General features: G+C 36.6%; 2 protein-coding genes across 4 annotated transcripts in view; one reads left to right on the top strand and one right to left on the bottom strand.

The window, feature by feature from the left end:
* Positions 1-5,190, top strand: part of efcab6 (EF-hand calcium binding domain 6) — a 96,146-nt gene extending 90,956 nt beyond the window's left edge. The window contains exons 29-31 of the mRNA XM_073059147.1: positions 1,690-1,874; positions 3,382-3,531; positions 4,737-5,190. Coding sequence (XP_072915248.1) covers positions 1,690-1,874; positions 3,382-3,531; positions 4,737-4,856 — 455 coding nt within the window. The 3' untranslated portion in view covers positions 4,857-5,190. The remainder of the gene's footprint in view (positions 1-1,689; positions 1,875-3,381; positions 3,532-4,736) is intronic.
* Positions 5,191-7,546: 2,356 nt separating this feature from the next.
* Positions 7,547-20,539, bottom strand: part of scube1 (signal peptide, CUB domain, EGF-like 1) — a 260,941-nt gene continuing 247,948 nt past the window's right edge. For all 3 annotated transcript variants that reach the window (XM_073059144.1, XM_073059146.1, XM_073059145.1), the window contains 5 exons: positions 18,596-18,757; positions 14,031-14,228; positions 12,381-12,533; positions 9,410-9,489; positions 7,547-9,303 (listed from right to left, as the gene is read on the bottom strand). In XM_073059144.1, the coding sequence (XP_072915245.1) occupies positions 9,151-9,303; positions 9,410-9,489; positions 12,381-12,533; positions 14,031-14,228; positions 18,596-18,757 (746 nt within the window). In that variant the 3' untranslated portion in view covers positions 7,547-9,150. The remainder of the gene's footprint in view (positions 9,304-9,409; positions 9,490-12,380; positions 12,534-14,030; positions 14,229-18,595; positions 18,758-20,539) is intronic.

Raw genomic sequence — 20,539 nt, 5'->3', positions numbered from 1 at the left:
TACAGGTATGTGGTCATGACAATAGGGTATAACCACCTCTGGTAGTTATTCCCAGGTATGCTTGTACCTATCCAAAGATGGCCAAAGACCTTAGTTGTCCAATTGCCTCTCTTCCAATTGACCAATTCATCCAGCAAAGTCAATAGTTCATCTTAGGTCAGAGTCATTGTGGAATCTGCTGGCCCTTGATTTGATGAAATGCCTCTACTACAAGAGCAGATAAGAGCCAATTCATCTAGGTTGGAGGAAAGGGGAGTAGCAAATCCTTACCTTGTGAATCCTTGCATAATCAAAGATAAGTGCTTATGTTGACCATCTTATGGTTTGGCTGTACATCCCTGTACTTGGAGCTGGATGTTATTTCTTTATTCCTGTGCTTAAATACACCGAGCTATTCATCCTGATAATGTAGTTTTAGTTTAGGTTGAAGTTACACATGCAAATTCAAATTTTACAGGGTTTAAGGGGCTGATTAGAATTATATTGGAAGAACAATATATAGGAATAATTTTCCCATTTAAATCGATCTTCAGATTACCTACAAATATTTCCTTTAATCTGCATGATCCTTGGGGCAGTTGTGGATGGAGAATAAACATTAGCATTTCCTATAATCTTTACTGTGGAAAAATATCTAATAAGATAGAGCAAAGAAAATCATAGCTTAACTCACCACAAGCTACAAACCATGCTTGAGAAATATTCTTCTGCATAGATGAAAATATGTTGCTTTGTTTAAAAATAATTAGTGGAGATGTGTACTCATAATTTGGTTGTAATGAATCTAGGAAGCTATTATTTTAGGCTTGATAATTCTGTACATTTCTCATTAGCCAAGAATAAGAGAAAAACTAGCTTTCTGATCTTTTCATATTACACTAAGCACTTTCAGAGCACAGAAGTGGCCAAGAGCTGCTCCCGTCACCATTAAAACGTGATGTAGAGAAAGGCTGCATGAATAAACAACAATTCTGTGATGAACTATTTTTAATTGCTTTCAGGAGCAATTTATTGTTGTCTAATTCAAAATTTACTTCAAAGCAACACTTTTGTAATTTTTGACAGCAAGTGAAGTATTTGGCTAACCTTTGTTTTAATGATGGAGAACAATAGTTGAGTTATATGACTAATGATCAGAGCCTTGGCCCATTGATTCAGAAACAGGAAACTAAATCCCAGTACAATAAGTAGAAATTTAAATTCAATTTTTTAGATGAATAAAAAATTTGTCCCAATCATAGTACCAGAAAACTGTTCAAAATCCACTGTTCATAAATGTTCTTCAGGGGAAAAATCTGGGCATTATCCAGTCCAGCCTATATCTGCCTCATGCCACTCCAAGTATAGATTCATTCTTAAATGAAATCAAAAAATGACGTGTTGAATTTTGTTTTTATTTCAGATTTCTAGCACCTGCAATTCTTTTTCTGTCATTGCTTCTTGACTGCCTCAGTTTACATACAATTTGGGATAGACAATGAACATCATTGAATTTCCCCATGGGGATGAATAAAGTATCTATCTATCTATCATCTATCTACACCAGCTCTGTCGACAGCCCACAGACAGATCATAAGCAAAAAAAATGTGTTCAATTTATATTGTGGGTAGCTGGCCTGTCAGAATGTGTTTGTGCAAACTATTTATGAGAAACAAAATAAAATTAGCGTTATCTCTTCACTCTTCCAGCTGTAATGAAAAAGTTCTGCATACCTATTAAACCAGAAGAGTTTCAGCAGTTGGCCAAAAAGTATGAAACTAAGAATGTGGGTCATTTTGCATACAATGAATTTCTTCAGCACCTCATCTTATCACTGGGAAAACTGGATACAAATCCACTGCAGAGAATGAGGATCCCTCATCCAAAGATCCCGGTGTGTACAATACAGGTAGAGTAGCACAATGATTAAGTAAGCAGACTGGCTCCCAGAAGCCTGGAATGTTGATCCAAACCATGAGCTTGAATCCCAGAACCATCATAAAAAGCAGGGAATTTAAATTCAAGAGCTTTGGACTGAAATACTTGTATCAATAATATTGCCCGCAAAACAGTTGAGTTGCTGTAAAAACACATTTGGTTCAATAAAATAAATCAGTTATCCTAATACATTTGGGCCTGCTGACCAATTAATGTGGCTGATACTGAAATCACTCTGTATCCTCAGTGCATAGTGCAGTTAACAATGGACTGTAAAATGCTCGCAATCTTTGTGTGTGGGGGGAGGGGGAGGGAGTGAATAGGGGACTTGAATAGTAACAAATAGCATAGTTTGTCATACTGTGGAGGAAATTCTGTTCTACATATTGTCTAATAACTTGCTATAAAGTTTTACTCTCTTTATTGACTATAGAATTAAAAATTCATGATTGACAAAATTTTGGTGCACAAGTTACTTTCTGCATTTTTCAAAGCTCTTATTTGGCTAGTTTTAAGAGAGGAACAGAATATGTTGGGTACTTCTGACTAACTCTTACAGGTCTCCTTCTTGAAGGAAACTTTGAGAACAAATGTTGGTACGAATATTTTTAAGATGCAGATGCTAACCAGATCATAGCTGAAGTAATGAGAAATATAATTGATTACTAGAAACCCAATTTAATGTAGTAGGTAAAAAATTGTATCTTTAGCATTTGAGAGTTTTTGGTGTGAATTAAAATAAAAATGAATGTATTTTTAACTTCTGAATGTTGAGCAGATTCATCTTTCATGTTGTCTAGGCTTGGTTAATAGTTTTTCATCAATGTACAAGAAATTTATAAATTAGTTCTTTCCTTAGTACCAGTATAACTAAGACTACATTTTAATAGCATATCTACAGTTGGTGGATTTGTACATTGTGAAGGCAAAAAATGATGGTAGAAAAACAAAGCCATAACAATTACTTTTTAATGTAATGTGTAAAATCTCTTGATATAATAGAACAATGGGAGTATAATTTTTCTTTTAATTTACTCTAATTACACCAAGCACAATCTTTTTGCCACTTCTGTACTACAGAAACCACATTCATCATATTGCAACCATACAGTGAATAAGGTTACCATAATAAGCATTCTGTCTAAGTCTAACCATTTGATTTGTTCAGTTCCTCTCCCACATGTCTGTCCCAAAGCAAAAATAGGGAAGGAAGTGAAATGGTAGAGTGCCCCAACATCTGCCCTCTGTTTTTCTTTTCAGATTTATATAAACTATTTCGTCACGAGTAAAAATAAATTGTCAACTTGCAAAGTGAGCAGCGACTTGCCACAGCATTTGAACTTTGTTTCTCCTCAGATGTATTATAGCACTTTATTATTTTACATCCCTGTGCCAGCTTTCATACAGTTTTTCTTTCACTCGCAAACTCTTGTATTTTATCACAATGTATTTCTCCCTTACAGATGAGCCCCGGAATGCAACATGAGACACTTACTCAATTAATGATGCGGATTCAGCCATGCATCACAAAATGTTGGAAGCTTATGCGTCGAACTTTTAAAGCCTATGATGAGACAGGGAGTGGCTACCTCTCACTTTTTCTGTTTCGACAGGTTAGAACCATGGCTTTTGTCAATCCAAAACTTTTACATGAAGTTTGAGCTTTCTCTTTGACATTCATATTTTTTTAATGAAGTTGGTTGCTGTCAGTATTTTAGGGAGTTCTGGTGTACAGGCCAGTTAGGTAGAATGTCATACTGAAAATTTTATGAATTCTTCAGAGCCGGACGTATAATACTCTAATTTTTGAGAGAATAGAAAAATTAAAGATGTGCACGAGAAGCAACTGCATAAAAGATTAAAGAGCTACAGAGGTTGTAAAGAAATAGTTACAGCTTAGTGCACACTCGAAAATTTATAGAGGCTATAAAGCAAATCAAAAGCTAGGCGTTTTTGCAAAGAAAGCAGCAATTTCACCAATGTCCAGAAATTCAGAAGTATGGTATCCCACACTTGACAGCAGATGATTGTTATTTCCAATTCCACTGTGCTCGGATACCGGACTTCTCAATTTTCCTGTAGTTCTTCCAGCAGTTGTGCTGGGAAACCCACCAAATGAATTTCTGCAGTTAGGTCTGGCACCTGTTCAGTAACTCCATTCATTTTAATGGAACTGATTAACTGTGAGGAAGATTTTTTTTAAGAGTTTTTACTTCAGGAAAAAAATATTTTGGGTAGTCCCTTTGGATTTTGTTTAATTTTTCAAATAAAATACATGAAACATGCCACATAAGTTCACCAAGGCTTTTTCAGCACCTGCTGAGCCCACAGCATTGAAGAACAAGGGTTGCAAGTACAAGGAACAACCTAGCCTCTCTTCAAGTTAAACACATGCTGACTTGATAACAGGATCACTTTTTTTTAATGTCACCCAATCCAATTCTCAGAGCTACCTATATAACAGGGCTGTAAGAATACCTTCACTGTGCACACTGCAGTGGTTCAAGGGTAATTGGAGACAGTATATAAATGCCTTTTGGGACCCAAAATCAGTGGATGAAATATAATAAAAAGTCAGATTTTTTTTAAATGCAGCAAATGATCCCTTGTTGGTTGTCCTAGAACAAGGCAGAGACGTAATGGTATCCAGGGAGAAATAGAAACAGTTGCTATAAAATCCAAAGAGCTGCTTTGAAATAGGTTAACATCTTGAAATAAACAGAAGAATCTTTGGTACACTAAGATTAAACTTATTTTTCATGATGTAATTTTCACGATGTCCATTTGGATTTCTTAACTGTATTGTTGTGTTGTATAGGTCCTGCAGCAGTATGGTATTAAACTATCTGAGGAGGAATTTTACTACCTGTCGTCCTATTATGACAAGCATCTACAGGGAACAATCTCATATAATGAATTTCTGCGTGTATTCCTCTGATTACTCTGTTTCAACGTTCATTTTGTAATTTTAAAAAGAAATATGACATCTATTTTCTAATGGTAAAGGTATTTTCTAAACTCTCAAATGTATAGTTATTTTAGAAGCATCTTATTTTTTTTAAATTCTCCTATTGCTATTGATTGAAAATGAATAAAAGGCAAAGTAATGTTACAAAAACACCACTGATATATCCAGTCACATAAATCTATATTTAATAATAATGTATTATTATTGTAATGCATTACAAAGGTAAATTTTTGAGGAATTCATTAGTTACAAAATGTCACTGGCAGAAACAGTTGAAAACATTTCCCAGTTATGTAACCGGAAAATAAACCATCTTGAGATTGACAAAATTATATGTGATGATGGAGTAGTTATTCCATGGTCCTGACCGTTGTCGGTGTAGTCCCATCCCAAGAATTACTGGCTCTCAATGTGTTGTCACCATTTCTAAGTATTTGTGAAAGCATATGTGATACTTTGCTTTTTTGGCTTTTGCCATATGATCCTACTTCATCTATTGACCATTTTCAGCATTTTATAGTTTCAGTTCTATAGCCTCAGTAGTTACGTTTTTCTGCTTTCTCTGATGAGCCAGTATACTTTAATGGAATTAGCAGATTAAACCAAATACAGCCTCAGTGGGCACATTTCTTGGACTGAAAGCTGGGAAAACTGTACAAGTTTGTTTTACCCCTTTGGACTCCACATCAGCATCAGCAATTTTGCTGAGGGAGTGAGGCTAAGTTCCACTGTCAGAGCCAAAAAATAACTTGTTTATAGTTCAGAGTTTATAGCACTAAGCAGATTATCCAGGTATCCCATTATATGTCCATGGTCATGGTTCTTTCATTTGAAGATGTCTGATTATTTAATCTTTCCATAAAATTAAAATAGAAAATTAAGTTTGTTTTATCTATTTTAACCCAAGGAACAACATTTCCATTAAAATTCTATCTACTTGATAAATCCACTGAAACTGTTAGTCCTAGGAAAGAGAATTTATGAAGTAAATGTCCTTTTTCCACACTGCACATGAAGACACCAAGTACAGGTCCTTCCCAGGTTAATGGCAGGGTTGCGTTCCTCCAAGTCACTTGTAACCCTAACTGTTTGTGCTGTGTAAATGTAGCCTAGCAGGAGATATCTAGAGCTGGTTAGCAGCCAATAAGTCCATTTTGAAGATCTCATTCATGTGTACAGGCTCTGTATAAGTTGGGTGATCTTAATTCAAAAAAAAGCAAAGCGAAATAATTTTAAGAGGATGATTGAGTACTACGCCCTCTGGTGGAAATCAGTCATCTTGATAAAGATCTTTTATAATTCACACCAGCAGTTTTGGAGATATGACCATAAGATATAGGAGCAGAATTAGGCCATTTGACCCATTTCATCATGGCTGAGCCATTTTTCCTCTCAGCCCCAATCTCCTGCCTTCTCCTTGGATCCCTTCATGCCCTGATCAATCAAGAATCTAATAAGAAGGTAAACCTGTTGTCAGTACAGATCAATTTGCTCACTGAATCTGTACCTAGTGCAAGTGCTAGAAATCCCAATAAAAAGCTTTCAGTGCCATTCACAATTCCTCAGTCCAAACAATTAAAACCTGCATGCAACAAAATTGAATGATAGTCAGTCTTGGAGTGATAAGTGGTAAATAATTTGCCTGCCAGTAGTGATCACCTCTAACTAGTGAAGGTATTAACATTTCCTTTATACTTACGGTCATCATTGACTGGAAATTAAACTTAAGTGCCCACTATTTGACCTGCTGTAATAGCCATGGCATTTACATGGATGTTCAATAATCATATAAACCAACACAGCAACTCAGATTTCTCAACAGTCCATGTATTTATTCCCATTTTGCACTAATTTATTTACATTTTAGTTCAACTTGGAGTAATTTGCTTTGCCTGCACTGTACTGCTACCACAATACAAGATTCTGAGTAGACTGGGCTTTCAAGACAGCCATCTCATTCTCAATTTACTTAATCTTCCACATCTTTGTTGCTCACCTTTGTTATTTATGTCCGTCTTCTCTCAGCTGCACTTTAGTTTATTTACAGGTTTGTCACTTGGGAATGTATCACAAAGTGTAAGGACAAGAACACAGTGCATTTGCCTGTTTGGACACAGCTGCAGTGACACCAAAACACTAAAGCTTCAGCATCTGCCATCAGCAAACAAAGCTTTCCATGTGTGTTTCACTGTACAGGATTCAACGGTGAAGAAATAGCTATAATTCCTGTTGGTTTCTGTGATGCAATTAGATAAATGGAGGAAAAGTTTAGATCGTATACACTGGAAAAACTGAGGTAAGGGGATTGACATGTTCTTAGGCATTAGAATATGTAACCATTTGGAAGAGGGAGTTCCAGATAAATAAGCAAAATGAATATTTTCCCACTCTGTGATGGGAGTGCACACGGATTTGATAGTAGCAGTTCTCAAACTAAATCCTGTGATTCACATCACTGCCTGCGTATGATGTATGAGTTTGCTCATTTTATTTCAGAAATCTAATTATAAAGGTGTACAATGGATTACAGTGAAACTAGGCACTTCTATATGTTCCAATCCCACTTTTAACTTAAAGATGTAGTTCTACTTAACTATAGGCTAAGTTACAAACAGGATCAGTATACCATCCAGCAGTATTCCAAACAAAACTCACTCACCTTAATTTTTAAGTAATCTTTGAAGTTTATTATGAAAATGATTAAACAGACAAAATCCTTTATGTGCCTGCTTTAGAGGTCTAAGTTGGAAAATAAAACTAAATAGAGAGAGAAAACAAGGTAATCCAAGAAAAATGTGCAGAGTATAAGGTTACATTTACAACACTTTACAGTGATAAAACTGGCGGTATTAACAAAACTGTGTGGCTCCCTTACTGCAAGTCTATGACCATTGCCATTTATATAAAGTAACAAAATCTTATTGCAGTTTATACAGTTTGTATTTTAACTTCTTTCTATCTACTTTGGTAAATATTAACTTAATTTCATATGGAAAACAAAATGCCAACATTTGTACATAATTTACACATTGGTAATAAAGCTTATAAAGCAGCATCTACAGGTTTTTTTTATGCTTAGGTAAAGTATCAATCAGACCAGTAACCTAAGAATAGGAGAAATAACACAAGAATCTGTAAAACACTTCCAGTTCTGTACAGATAATGAAACTTCAGACCAACAGGAAGACCTGCCTATTCCAGTTAGTAAATCAGCCAGTAGCTTTGCTACCATTACATCAACTAAATCAGTAGCATAAATACAAAGAGAATGCATTGGTTTTTAGACAAAAACAGGATGTTCCCAATTAACATCACCTATGCAGATAAAAACAACCAATATGGCTATACCATGAAGAGCTGAGACTGCCTATGCTGATTTTCTTTATAAAGGAAAGGGTTACCAATCATTAAAACACAACATTCTGTATGGAGCATTTTATCTTACTGGAACGTACTTGGAATCATTTTTCTCCTCCACTCCCTCCCACCCCCAAAGAAATGATAGAAGTGTTAAAATTCGGTATTCAGTTTGCAAAATGTCCTTTTAAAAAAGGCTTTTCTGTAGCAAAGAAACAAAATAAATTTTTTTGACCAATCAGAATGAGAGACTAGAATGACTGTCCAATTCTGTTTCGTCTCTGAAGTATAGTTAAGTGTTTATACAAGTCAAATAGTACTTTTAGACCTAAGGAGAAAACAATTTAGATTTTTTACTAAATTGATTCAAATACAACATTCAAGTGCAATTAAAGTTCCAAATATTAGTTATAACTTTTCCTTTATTTCTATTGCATCTTTTTAATATACTTTTACAGGTAGTTGCCAATTTTTACTACTTTCCAACATGCTGGAAGAGTTTTTGTTCTACTGGATCTATATTTTCCCTGTAGAGGAGATTAAAAATGAAATTATGTCAATAGTCATTTTCTATTAAAATGAAATGTTCTTTGAACGTATAACAAAGGTGACCACCTGTAGTGCACATGTTTACAGCCAAAGCCAAATGCACATAAGGCTTCCCAAGTTCTTTCTGCTTTCAAAAGAATATCAACCCAAAGCAGGATAATTGCTTGTATATTTCAGCACATTTTAGAATATGTTCTTCAATAAGGAAGAATGGAAAAGATCTTTAAAATCAAAAGAGGACAATTAAACAGAAGTTTGAATTGTAATGAGAAAGTAGGACACCGGTGTTGAAGGAAGGGATGTCTTTTTTTTTCCAGATTGCAATATAACAGCATGTTAAAGATCTTTAGCAGCAAACCTACTTGTAAGGCCTCAGAAACCTGGAAACTTTGGACCGCAGCAACTTTATAAATGATCTGGGGAACATTTCTTTTGACTCTTGTGCTGTATACTTGAAATAATTTTGAGGATGTGCCAATACATCAAAGAGTGCTTTGATCAACTTCTTGTCCTATGTTTAAAAAAAAACAAAGTTCATGATTGAAAACTTTCTTCAGCATGGGCACATACATGTGTTTGTAAATACTTATGTCAATCTTTCTTCTTAACAAACTTACTTTAAGAATTTCTTGATGATTCTCAGAAGCATACAAACGGCCGTCTCTGACAATATCTTCTATAAGCTGTTGGTAGTCCTCTAACCAAGAGAAAAATTAAGTAGCAACTTACTATTTCAATTCTGATAAATGTTCTTTGGTAGTTATCATTTGCAAGCAATATTTTGAAATGTTCTAATTATCTTATTAAATAATTATGTAGTATTAAAAGTAACATTCTGCATGGGCTTTTTGTTAAATATAACCTTGTAGTTTGCTGATACTAATTAACTCATTGTACACAGCAAGTGAATAGAGAGTCTTATGTACAATTAGCTTAGTGCAATATGGGTACATTATATATATCTGATATATATATCTGATGTAGGTATATGTGTGTGTATATATGTGAGAGAGAGAGAGAGAGAGCAGATAAATTACATCTACTATATTATAAAGTAGCTTGTACACCACGGTGGAATATAAAACCATTAGACAGTGAGAATAAAAACAATCACTAAATAGATACTTGCCACGTCATTTACCTTCAATTTAAATACTTTATAAGACCATGTCCTTTTCCTGTATCTTATACTTTTGCTAATCTGGGCAATGTATTACACTGTATCTTAAATATTTTAAATTTATGCAAACTATTTAAAACTTGATGTTACAGATGTACATTCAAAGGATGTTTCTTAACATTTTGCAGCACTATGATGCTGTGGAAAAACAGTTTCAAGCTCCATTTGAAGAGAGAAGTTATCTTGGAGATCTAAGAAGCTCTATCTTATCTTTCCCCTTTAATAGTTTTAACATCTACTCCCATTCCTCTACTGTGGTAGAAGTGGTTAAGACATTTATCTAGTGATCTAAAGGTCGCTAGTATGAGCCTTGGCTGAGGCTGCGTGTGTGTCCCTGAGCAAGGCACTTAGCCACACATTGCTTTGCGACAACACCGGTGCCAAGCTGTATGGGTCCTAATGCCCTTCCCTTGGACAACATCGGTGGCATGGAGAGGGGAGACTTGCAGCTTGGGCAACTGCCGGTCTTCCATATTTAAAAAAAAAACCTTGCCCAGGCTTGCACCATGGAAGCTTCCCAAGGCGCAAATCCATGGTCTATCGAGACTAACGGAGGCCTGCACATACTGATAAATATATTAGAGCAGATGACAAAACAGTTTCTGCAGGAGGATATTCAGAAAGATGTTTGACTTGTCTGTCAGAAGTATCAAAAACACCATTAGCTCTAATGCACCTTTTAAATATGTATTGTAATCAAATTCACTGCAGTCTCAGACTTGCCATTCTCCAAGATCAACTTAATTTCCAGTTTTTACTCTTATATTCAAATGTGCTTGCAATTAAGGTAAATATACCATTTACTTTCTTAACTACTTGAAGTTCCTGCAGGTTAACTTTCAGTGGGTTGTTACAAAGACACTCTTATGCCTCTGCGTGCCAGTAACATTCCACCTTTCACTGTAAAGATTCCCTCTTTATAATTTTTCTATCAATGTGAATTAAACCTCACTTTTTCACATTATAATCCATCCGCCATGTTCTTCTTCATTTACTTTATCTTAAGTATGGTCTAAGTGCCCTGTTATGTCTTTGTTAATAATAGTTCCACATTTTTCCTATTATTGATATCTGGCTAACTTAGTCTGAAAATTCCCTGTTCTCAGAATCCTTCATTTCATAAATAGAGCAGATGAATTTACTACGTTCCAGTATATAGACATCCGTACAATTTTGAAAGACAGTACTTGTGCGTCTACAACAGCCAATGAACTCTCCCCCAAAAACGTAAGCAGTAGATCACCAGGATCTGGAATCTACTGCCCTATACTCTGAATAATTTCTCCAATAATTTTAGACTGAAGTTTAAGGGAGGATAATATTGTAGAATAGAGAAGAGCCGCAAATAGAGTGGTGCAGATCACCATGATTGTAAATCATTTTACTGAATAAAATAATATGGTTCTAAAGCAATATTTAGAACAAATTGTAATGGAGAAATTACCTCCACTTGATCTTAGTTGATAATATTAGGAAACCTTTCTCTTTTTGTGATCTTTTTTCAAATAAATATTAACTGACTGTAAGCCATTCTATTGCAAACACAGTAGTTGCTTAGAAGCTTTGTATTAGATTCATTGCATTGCATTGTCTCATAGTTTGAAGAATGATGAATAGTTTGGGGAATATATTTAAAATGAATGGTTTAAAAAGGGAATGTTTGAAAATAACTCAGAAATGGTCCCCAGAATGTATAAAAGTCTTGGCTAGATTCAAAAACTGAACATCGGATCTTCTCTAAATTTAAGCATGACATAACATCCCGTAACCATTGAGCATGAGTAGGTGGAACAGCATCCTTCCATTTAAGCAAGAGCACCCTCCTAGCTATAAGAGAAGTACAAGCCAAAATATGCAAATCAGGTGTCTCCAAAATAAAGTCTTTTCCTCCAACAGTACCAAATAATGCGGTCAAAGGGTTAGGCTTAAAATTTACCTTGAAAAATACCGAAAATATTTGGGATTCTTTCTTCCAGTATCTTTCAAGGCTTGGACATGAATCTGTATTTGATTTGTTGTAAAAGTACAGATTGTGGCTAATAATATATTTTATTATATAATAATGGTTTTTTTCCCACTTTTTTCTTGCTTTTCCTAACAGCTCTGACTTTGGTAGTGGATTTAATTTTTTTTCTCTATATAACAATGATTATATTTCAATATTATGATTTAATTTTTATGAGTACAGGGTTTTGTGATTGTAACTATATTTTTAATACAATGTATTTGGTACTCTTTTTTTCTTTTGACTTATATATCTTCTTGTACTCTGTATTCCTTTACGCAGAGACTAATAAAAATATTGAAAAGGGAAAAAGGGAATGTTGTTAAAGCAGAAAATATACTTATTCAAACTACCAATATAAAAAGGAAGAGCACCTTTGAGTATATGGATCATTTTTCCTTACCATCATATGTAACATATGGAACTTGAAATCCTTTGGCGCTGTTCCCTTCATTAGCTTTGAACTGAATCCATAGTTTCCGAGACCTTGAGGTAAATGCGATAGGTCGTTCATAAGTTTGGCATGTTTCATAGGTTGTAACAGATGTTGGTGAAGCTGCAAGTGAAGTTATAAAATAACATAATATGAACCATAATGAAAATGCATGTACACTACATTATTTGAAACTTATCCTTTTAACTCTTTGACTTCATTTGGAACAACTGGAGCCACTGAACCTGGGCTTGGTGCTGGTTCAGTGTTACAGTGTAGAAGTTGCAGTAAGTTAATGCCCCTACTGCCAACATTGAATGTTATTGTGTGGTTAACAAACCACTTGTGATCACCTCTCAGAAAGCTGAGACTCCTGCATCTGTAATGAAATCCCAAGCTGCCTGATAAGAGAGAGAAAGGCCGACAATTCCACATAGAACTCATGGCACTTCTCAGGAAAATTTGGGCCAATCTTTGCTATAGATCAAGGTGCAATAATGAGATAAATGCTTTTTTTTCCTTCATGTATGTTCACTAGCAAGTCAATAGCAAATTTCAGTTAATGTTTTTAAAGATGGGTGAAAGGTTGAAGGAAGAGTAACCAATGCTCCATCATTAGCTCTTCAGTTTCTTCTCCACCTACTTGATAATATACAGGAAAAGTTTGCAGAGTTTGAACTGAAGGTGTCCCTTAATACTTAATTCTACTTTTCAAAATAGACTTTCCATTTCTAATTGTATCTGGGTCCTAGTACATGTAAGAAGAAAACAGCATCCAGCTACCAGAATTAGAAAGGCTAATGCAATACCCATCCATATTGTAAAAAGAATGGAGTATAAAATGGAGGACATTTTTGATACAAACTTATTGGGTACTGGTGGACTGCACCTGGAATACTATGTACAGTTCTAGTCTCCGTATTAAAGGAAGAATGTTCTGCTTTCTAGGCAGTGTAAAGAAGATTCACTAGGATGATTACTGGTCTGGCATCAATGATGCATGAAGAATGTTGAATAGTGTGGGTTTATTTTCATTGGCGTATGGAATCAGAAGCAACACTAATGAGGGGGATAATTAAAGTGGATGACAACAGGTTTCCCTCAGTGGAGATATCTATAACTAGGGAGCATAGTTTCAAAACAATTGAGGTGGAGGTTAGGAGAATTTCTTTTCTCTCAGAGAGTCATGCATCCATCAGAGAACTGTGGAGGTGAAGTCAGTGATTACATTTGAGGCAGAGACTGATGGATATGTACACTAGCAGCGAGTGGGATCTTGTGTTACAGTTCAAATTGGATCAGTAGTGAACTTGTTAACTAACAGAGCAGGCATGAGAGGTAACCAGCTCACTCATGCTCTCATATCTTGTGTTCTCATGTATTCTTTGAATAATTCTCAATTATTCTTTAACAAAAGGAAGGAAATGGGATATTTTAAAAAACTACAAACTAAAATAAGGCAAAGTAAGTAAACAAAAAGGACAGGATGTGGAGGATGAGAAACAAGAAAACATATTAGCTGAAGTAAGATCAAAATATTAGTAAATAATATAAAATAATGGAGTAATATAAAATTGGTACAAAATCTTAAAAGAATTATTACTGAATGTAATTACTTACAACTCTTTCTCATTACTAAAACATCTCCACACTCGTCTTCCATTGGTAAGAAAATTTCTGGCACAACAATGAGGATTCTTCTCTTTGGTGGTGGATTTATATTCCAAACACACTCCACATTGGAAGGATAATCTCCAGGATAGTTTGGTGACTCAATAAAGCCTGTGTAGTCTCCAAGATCTCCTCCACACTGTTGGTCTTTTTATCAAAAAGAGACAATATTGAAATTGAAGGTGGGCAGGAAATTTACAGAATATTATCATTTGTTGCAAAGGATCTCAGTGCAAAAGTAGCGAGGATATACTTAAATTGTCATTTAATCTCTCCTGCTTTTCACCATCAGAGGTATTGGTAAGATGTCTTCTAGAGTATTGTGTACAGCATTGATTTTATTTATTAAGTAAGCAAATATTAATAATTCAGGAATAGTTTACATGACTAACAATCATAGGCAAGTTATCTTTGAGAAACGGTCAGACAGGTTAGACTTCAGTCTGGTGGAATTTAGAGAAGTGGGAGGGAACGTAACTGAAACATGTAAGGTGCAAAGTGGTGTTGACATGGTGGATGTAGCATGGGTGTTTACTCTTGTGGGGAGGATTTGTTATGTAAGAACGAGGGGATTCCCAATTACAACAGAGATGAAGAGAACATTTTTCCATGTCTTTGAAATACTGAACAGTGGAAGCAGAGACTTTGAGTATTTTTAAGGCAGAGATGGATAAATTCTTGATAGGTGGATGGAAGAGGGTGAGATTATAAGCCATGCAAGGCTTATTGAGAAAGTAAGGAGGCATGGGATAAAAGGGGACATTGCTTTGTGGATCCAGAACTGGCTTGCTCACAGAAGGCAAAGAGTGGTTGTAGACAGGTCATATTCTGCATGGAGGTTGGTCACCAGTGGTGTGCCTCAGGGTTCTGTTCTGGGACCCTTACTCTCCGTGATTTTTATAAGAGCCCTGGATGAGAAAGTGGAGGGATGGGTTAGTAAGTTTGCTGATGACACAAAGGTTGGGGGTGTTGTGGATAGTGTGGAGGGCTGTCAGAGTTTACAGTGGGACATTGATAGGATGCAAAACTGGGCTGAGAAGTGGCAGATGGAGTTCAACCCAGATAAGTGTGAAGTGGTACATTTTGGTAGGTCAAACATGGCAGAATATAGTATTAATGGTAAGACTCTTGGCAGTGTGGAGGATCAGAGGGATCTTGGGATCTGAGTCCATAGGATGCTTAAAGCAGCTGCGCAGGTTGACTCCGTGGTTAAGGAGGTGTATTGGCCTTCATCAATCGTGGAATTGAATTTAGATTCCGAGAGGTAATGTTGCAGCTATATAGGACCCTGGTCAGACCCCACTTGGAGTACTGTGCTCAGTTCTGGTCACCTCACTACAGGAAGGATGTGGAAGCTATAGAAAGGGTGCAGAGGAGATTTACAAGGATGTTGCCTGGATTGGGGAGCATGCCTTATGAGAATAGGTTGAGTGAACTTGGCCTTTTCTCCTTGGTGTGACAGAGGGTGAGAGGTGACCTGATAGAGGTGTATAAGATGATGAGAGGCATTGATTGTGTGGATAGTCAGAGGCTTTTTCCCAGGGCTGAAATAGTTGCCACAAGAGGACCAAGGTTTAAGGTGCTGGGGAGAAGGTACAGAGGAGATGTCAGGGGTAAATTTTTTACTCAGAGAGGGGTGAGTGCGTGGAATGGGCTGCCAGCAATGGTGGTGGAGGTGGATATGATAGGGTCTTTTAAAAGACTTTTAGGTAGGTCCATGGAGCTTAGTAAAATAGAGGGCTATAGGTAAGCCTAGTAATTTCTAAGGTAGGGACATGTTCGGCAGAACTTTGTGGGCTAAAGGGCCTGTATTGTGCTGTAGGTTTTCTATGTTTTTATTACTGGGGATAAGTGGGAATGAAGAGCTGAGGTTATAATCTGATATTCCTTAAATTGATTGAGTGGTCAAACAAGCTCATGGGGTGAGTGATCTACTCCAGCTCCAAATTCATATACTCGTTCATATGGACTTTTGAGGTTTGTTTTATTTATCCTATTTTCCTGTCTTACACTATCTTGACAATTGTCATTTAATCTCTCCTGCATTTCACCATCAGAGACATCCTTTGGTCATCAACCTGAAACATTCAACTTGCTTTGCTACCTCGTTCATCGAGTATTTCCAGCATTTCAGTTTCTATTGTAGAACAACCTGCATCTATGTAATTACACTTTTGTCACCACTCTGACATTAGCTTTCATGTAACTGTGATCACGCACTGAGAATCTGGAATACCTTATGTCATTTAGGTTGAATTACTAGCACTGTCTCCTCTGAGTGTCCTAAATCCACATAATTTGCCTGGCTTCAAGTCCCTCCAGGTAAAAACGAAACACGCTCATACTTGTACTGATCTGTTCAAAGGAAGATACTGTTCTTTAATGAAGATTAGGTATTTTCTCTTTCACACAGCTATATTGACACTGATATCTGTGGGGCCCAGAGGGATACATATTTGCCAATAAAATAAATGGTTGTACTGTGACTGGCAAGGAGTTTGAGACCTTCTGAGATATGAAATATGTCATTCTTGTAACAGCAGGTGTCATGAGGTACAAAACATTCTAACCCAGAGCGAATCAACATCAAATGCACTTATAATGGCCAAAATTGTTGGTTTATATCTAATAGAAGGCAATGAGAATTTTTAAAATAGTCTCATAAATTCTGTGTATGTGCAAAATCACCTGTTTTTGCAGCTTGCCTGCAAACCAGCACATTCATTGCCTAATGAGGACTGAGAACTTTTGAAGTTTTTTACCAAAGTAAGAGAGTGAAATACTCAACCAAGAGCCCACTAAGGCATCTGGGAGTTGTGTAAATGAGTTATAAAGGCTATTTCTATCCTGTTTAAAAAGGTAACAATCTTGAAATGCAGCTCTTGGATGGTGAAGCTGCTGGCATCACTGCTCCACAACACCAACAATGACTTAAGAGTTAACATGCAAATATAATTTAATACAAAAGTCATGAATTTGCAATTAGTAATGCAACATGGAATTTTACAGCTGTCTTCACTGTAATCCAGCTGTAACAGTGATTAAGCTTCTATAACCCAGTCCCTGAAAAACAATACTCGGCCTGAGAGCATTTAATGTACTCAACCATAATTAATACACTGCAAACTATCTGTTCCTAAAAAAGTAATTTTATGCTTTGCAATTTCCATATCAGAACAAATTATAATAGACAGCAACAAACAATCTGTGGGAAGAACTCAGAATCTGCAGTCTCTTGTATCTATTATAGTGTAAGCTTATATTTTATAAAAAGTATTTAGAATTCAGCTTTTACTTTAATCATATTGTATATGCTGATCTTTACTTAGCATTTTCTAGAATAATGAAAAGATTGACAAAAACTGATCCTGATTATGGTACTTGTTTCATGCGGTTGGCCACCGAGCCAACTCAATAATATCACTGCTGCTGCTGATAACAGCAAGAAGCAGAAAGAAGAATGTTTTGAACGTAAGCCTATTAATTTCAATAATTACAATGGCAAGACAATGAAATACATGTTACCATAATAGAGAAACCTAGGGGTGAAACTAGTGTTCCATCATACTGCAAAACATATTGCAAAGGTTGTTTAGCATCACGTCTGAAATCCCTTCTCAATGAAGACAGTGAGCTGTCATGCTGACATTTAGTGAACTGTACAAAACCTGCTGCAAATAAACATAATACTTTGTATCTGAAAAAATATTAAGACAACAGCAACACGTCCTGGTATCACCACATAGATGCCACAGCCAAGAAAGCTTCCCAATGACTTTATTTCCTTAAGGAGACTGTAGAAATTTGGCATGTCCCGATCGACACTTACTGTTTTATCAATGCACCATAGAAAGCATTCTGTCTGGATGTATCATAGCTTAGTATGGCAATTGCTCTGCACATGACTGCAAGAAACTGAAGAGTCATAGACACAGCCTAGTACATCATAGAAACCTGCCCCCTATCTGTGGGCTCTGTCTATGCTTCTCACTGCCTCAGTAAAGCAAACAGCATCATCAAAACCTCCACCAATTCCAGACATTCTCTCTTCTCCTCTCTCCCCTCAAGAAGAAGATACAAAAGCCTGAAAACACATACCACCAGGCTCAAGGACAGCTTCCACTCTGCTGCTAATAAGACTATTGAATGGTTCCCTAGTACAATATGATGGACTCTTGACCTCACATCATTATGATCTTGTACCTTGTTGTCTACCTGCATTGCACTTTCTCTATAGCTATTACTTTTTAACCTGCATTCTGTTACTGTTTTACCTTGTACCACCTCAATACACAGTATAATGAACTTATCTGTATACAGTGTGCAAGACAAGCCGTTCACTGTACATCAGTAATTGTGACAATAATAAAGCAATTCCAATTCCAGTTCCAGAACTTTCCAAATCTGTGTACTCTTTTGGATTACTGCAAAATAGTTTTGTATTAAGTCAATGAAAAAATGCTCTAAATAAGATCCTGAGATTACTAATTTCTAATGTATTAACAATTACTTACTTTTACATTGAGTGACGTTGGTAGAACCATCAAAATCTGTGGTTGTATTTCCAGGACAAGTGATGCAGTAATTCTGACCAAACTCTGGCTGATAAGTTGCAACGGGACACCTTATGCATCTGTGTGTGGTGGAGTTGTAATAGTGACCAGGGGAACAATGAACTGTGGAAAGGTTTATGAACGGTAAAAAATATTTCACTGAGTGATTTATTATGTTATTTTAAAAGTCATAAAACTGTTATACAAAAAACAATATTTTATGTAAAAGTTCACAGTAAATTAAGCATGAAATACAGAGTTTAGCATTAAATAACCATTTATTATGATGTTATATAATTCAAGTGAACAAGACTAAGACTCATCCAATTAAAAGGGAATGTTGATGCTGTTGTAAATGTCATTTAGTTTCATTGAATAGGCTGTATAAGTAATTGTAAACAACAAGCAATTTTACAAATTGAATTTACACATCACCTTTTGTTTTTGTTACGAATGTGCCACAGCTCTGAGGGGCCGAAGGGTGTGGGGTAGCCCCCTCCTTTGTGAGAATCACAAGATCACTATTAAGTCAGTTCAGGGGACACAGGAAATGAGAGAAAGACATGCAGAATCCACAAAAGGGTTGGAATGTGTCCTGGCCTCCGAAAGGCGGACCCATTGATACCGGCTATTGTCTCTTGGAGACGGACTTGTGTATTGCATCCTGCACGATGCATCGAAGCCCCCCCAGGCAATGAACCGAGGGGGAGGTTGGTGGAGGGATTGCATCATCTCAACCTGATCGACATCTGCGACCCTGTGAGTCAGGATAAAAAGAGGGTCTGTGGGAACAGCCGCTCAGACGCACCAGGAGAAACGCTAGCGATCCCGTAATAGCAAAAACCAGTGGAAGGCCACGTGTGTCCGTTTCCATTTGCCCCGGAATCGGTGGCCTTTACCACGGGAGAACGGTTTTTAGCTAACAATGGGGAAATCTACTCCCAACGACTCTCGAAGGATTGACATCATAAAAGGAATGGGCAAGTTTTAACCCGTCTCTCTCTCCAACCAAAGGCTGCAGCCTACAGCTTGACTGAACTAAAGTGACTTTTATATTTCCATCGGACAATACATTATCCCCTAGACAACGATAGAGCTATTTCTTATTGATTATTATTATTATACCCGCGCTTTTAGATTTAGTATTGACGACGTATATTATCTGTGTGTTTGCATTGATATTATTTTTGTGTATTTCTATCAATAAATACTGTTAAAAATAGTACCATCAGACTTCAACGGACCTCTCTATCTTTGCTGGTAAGTGACCCAGTTACGGGGTACGTAACATTTTGGAAAACCCTCCTTCCACAAATGGAAAGAAAACAGAATGCACAAATAAATAAACGAATATTAGGAAGGGAGACTAAAACTTGGTCAAAGAGATAAAACTTTTAGGCAGAGTCTTAATGGAAAGGGAACAGATGAAGCACAGGAGCTGAAGGTGGAAGCTGCTTTGCTGCAAGCAGCTGAAAATGTCAGACAAGGGAACAGTCGAGAGGTCAGAGTGGAAGGAATAACTACCTAGGGGGCTGGGGAGGTGGGGTAACAGAGGAGGGAAGCATCACTGTTGGAGGGAGAGGTGCTATAAGGAGCAGTGAGGCAGTAAAATCAATTATTTGAGGGCAGGGAAAGAAAAGGTGCTCGGGGCAGTCCTGGTGGAGTAGAAGGAAGCAGGCTCCACGCCCTGAATGGAGAAAGCACAATGAAGGATTAAAAAAAAACAGAAAATATGTTTTATGTGGGTGTGAGATGGTGGAAGTTAGGAGAAGACATGACTGCTCAGTGAGGTGAGGATGAGGTGTGAATTGCAGGTGAATTTCAGTGCCACAGAGGGAACCTTTCCACTTACACCTTGGTAAGAGTTAAGGGTATATTACTGTTTCATCAGTATCATAAAACCAT

Source organism: Hemitrygon akajei, chromosome 10, assembly GCF_048418815.1.
Source record: "Hemitrygon akajei chromosome 10, sHemAka1.3, whole genome shotgun sequence".
Classification (NCBI taxonomy): domain Eukaryota; kingdom Metazoa; phylum Chordata; class Chondrichthyes; order Myliobatiformes; family Dasyatidae; genus Hemitrygon; species Hemitrygon akajei.
Note: the sequence above shows the minus strand (reverse complement) of the source record. Positions and strands in the feature narration are given on the sequence as shown.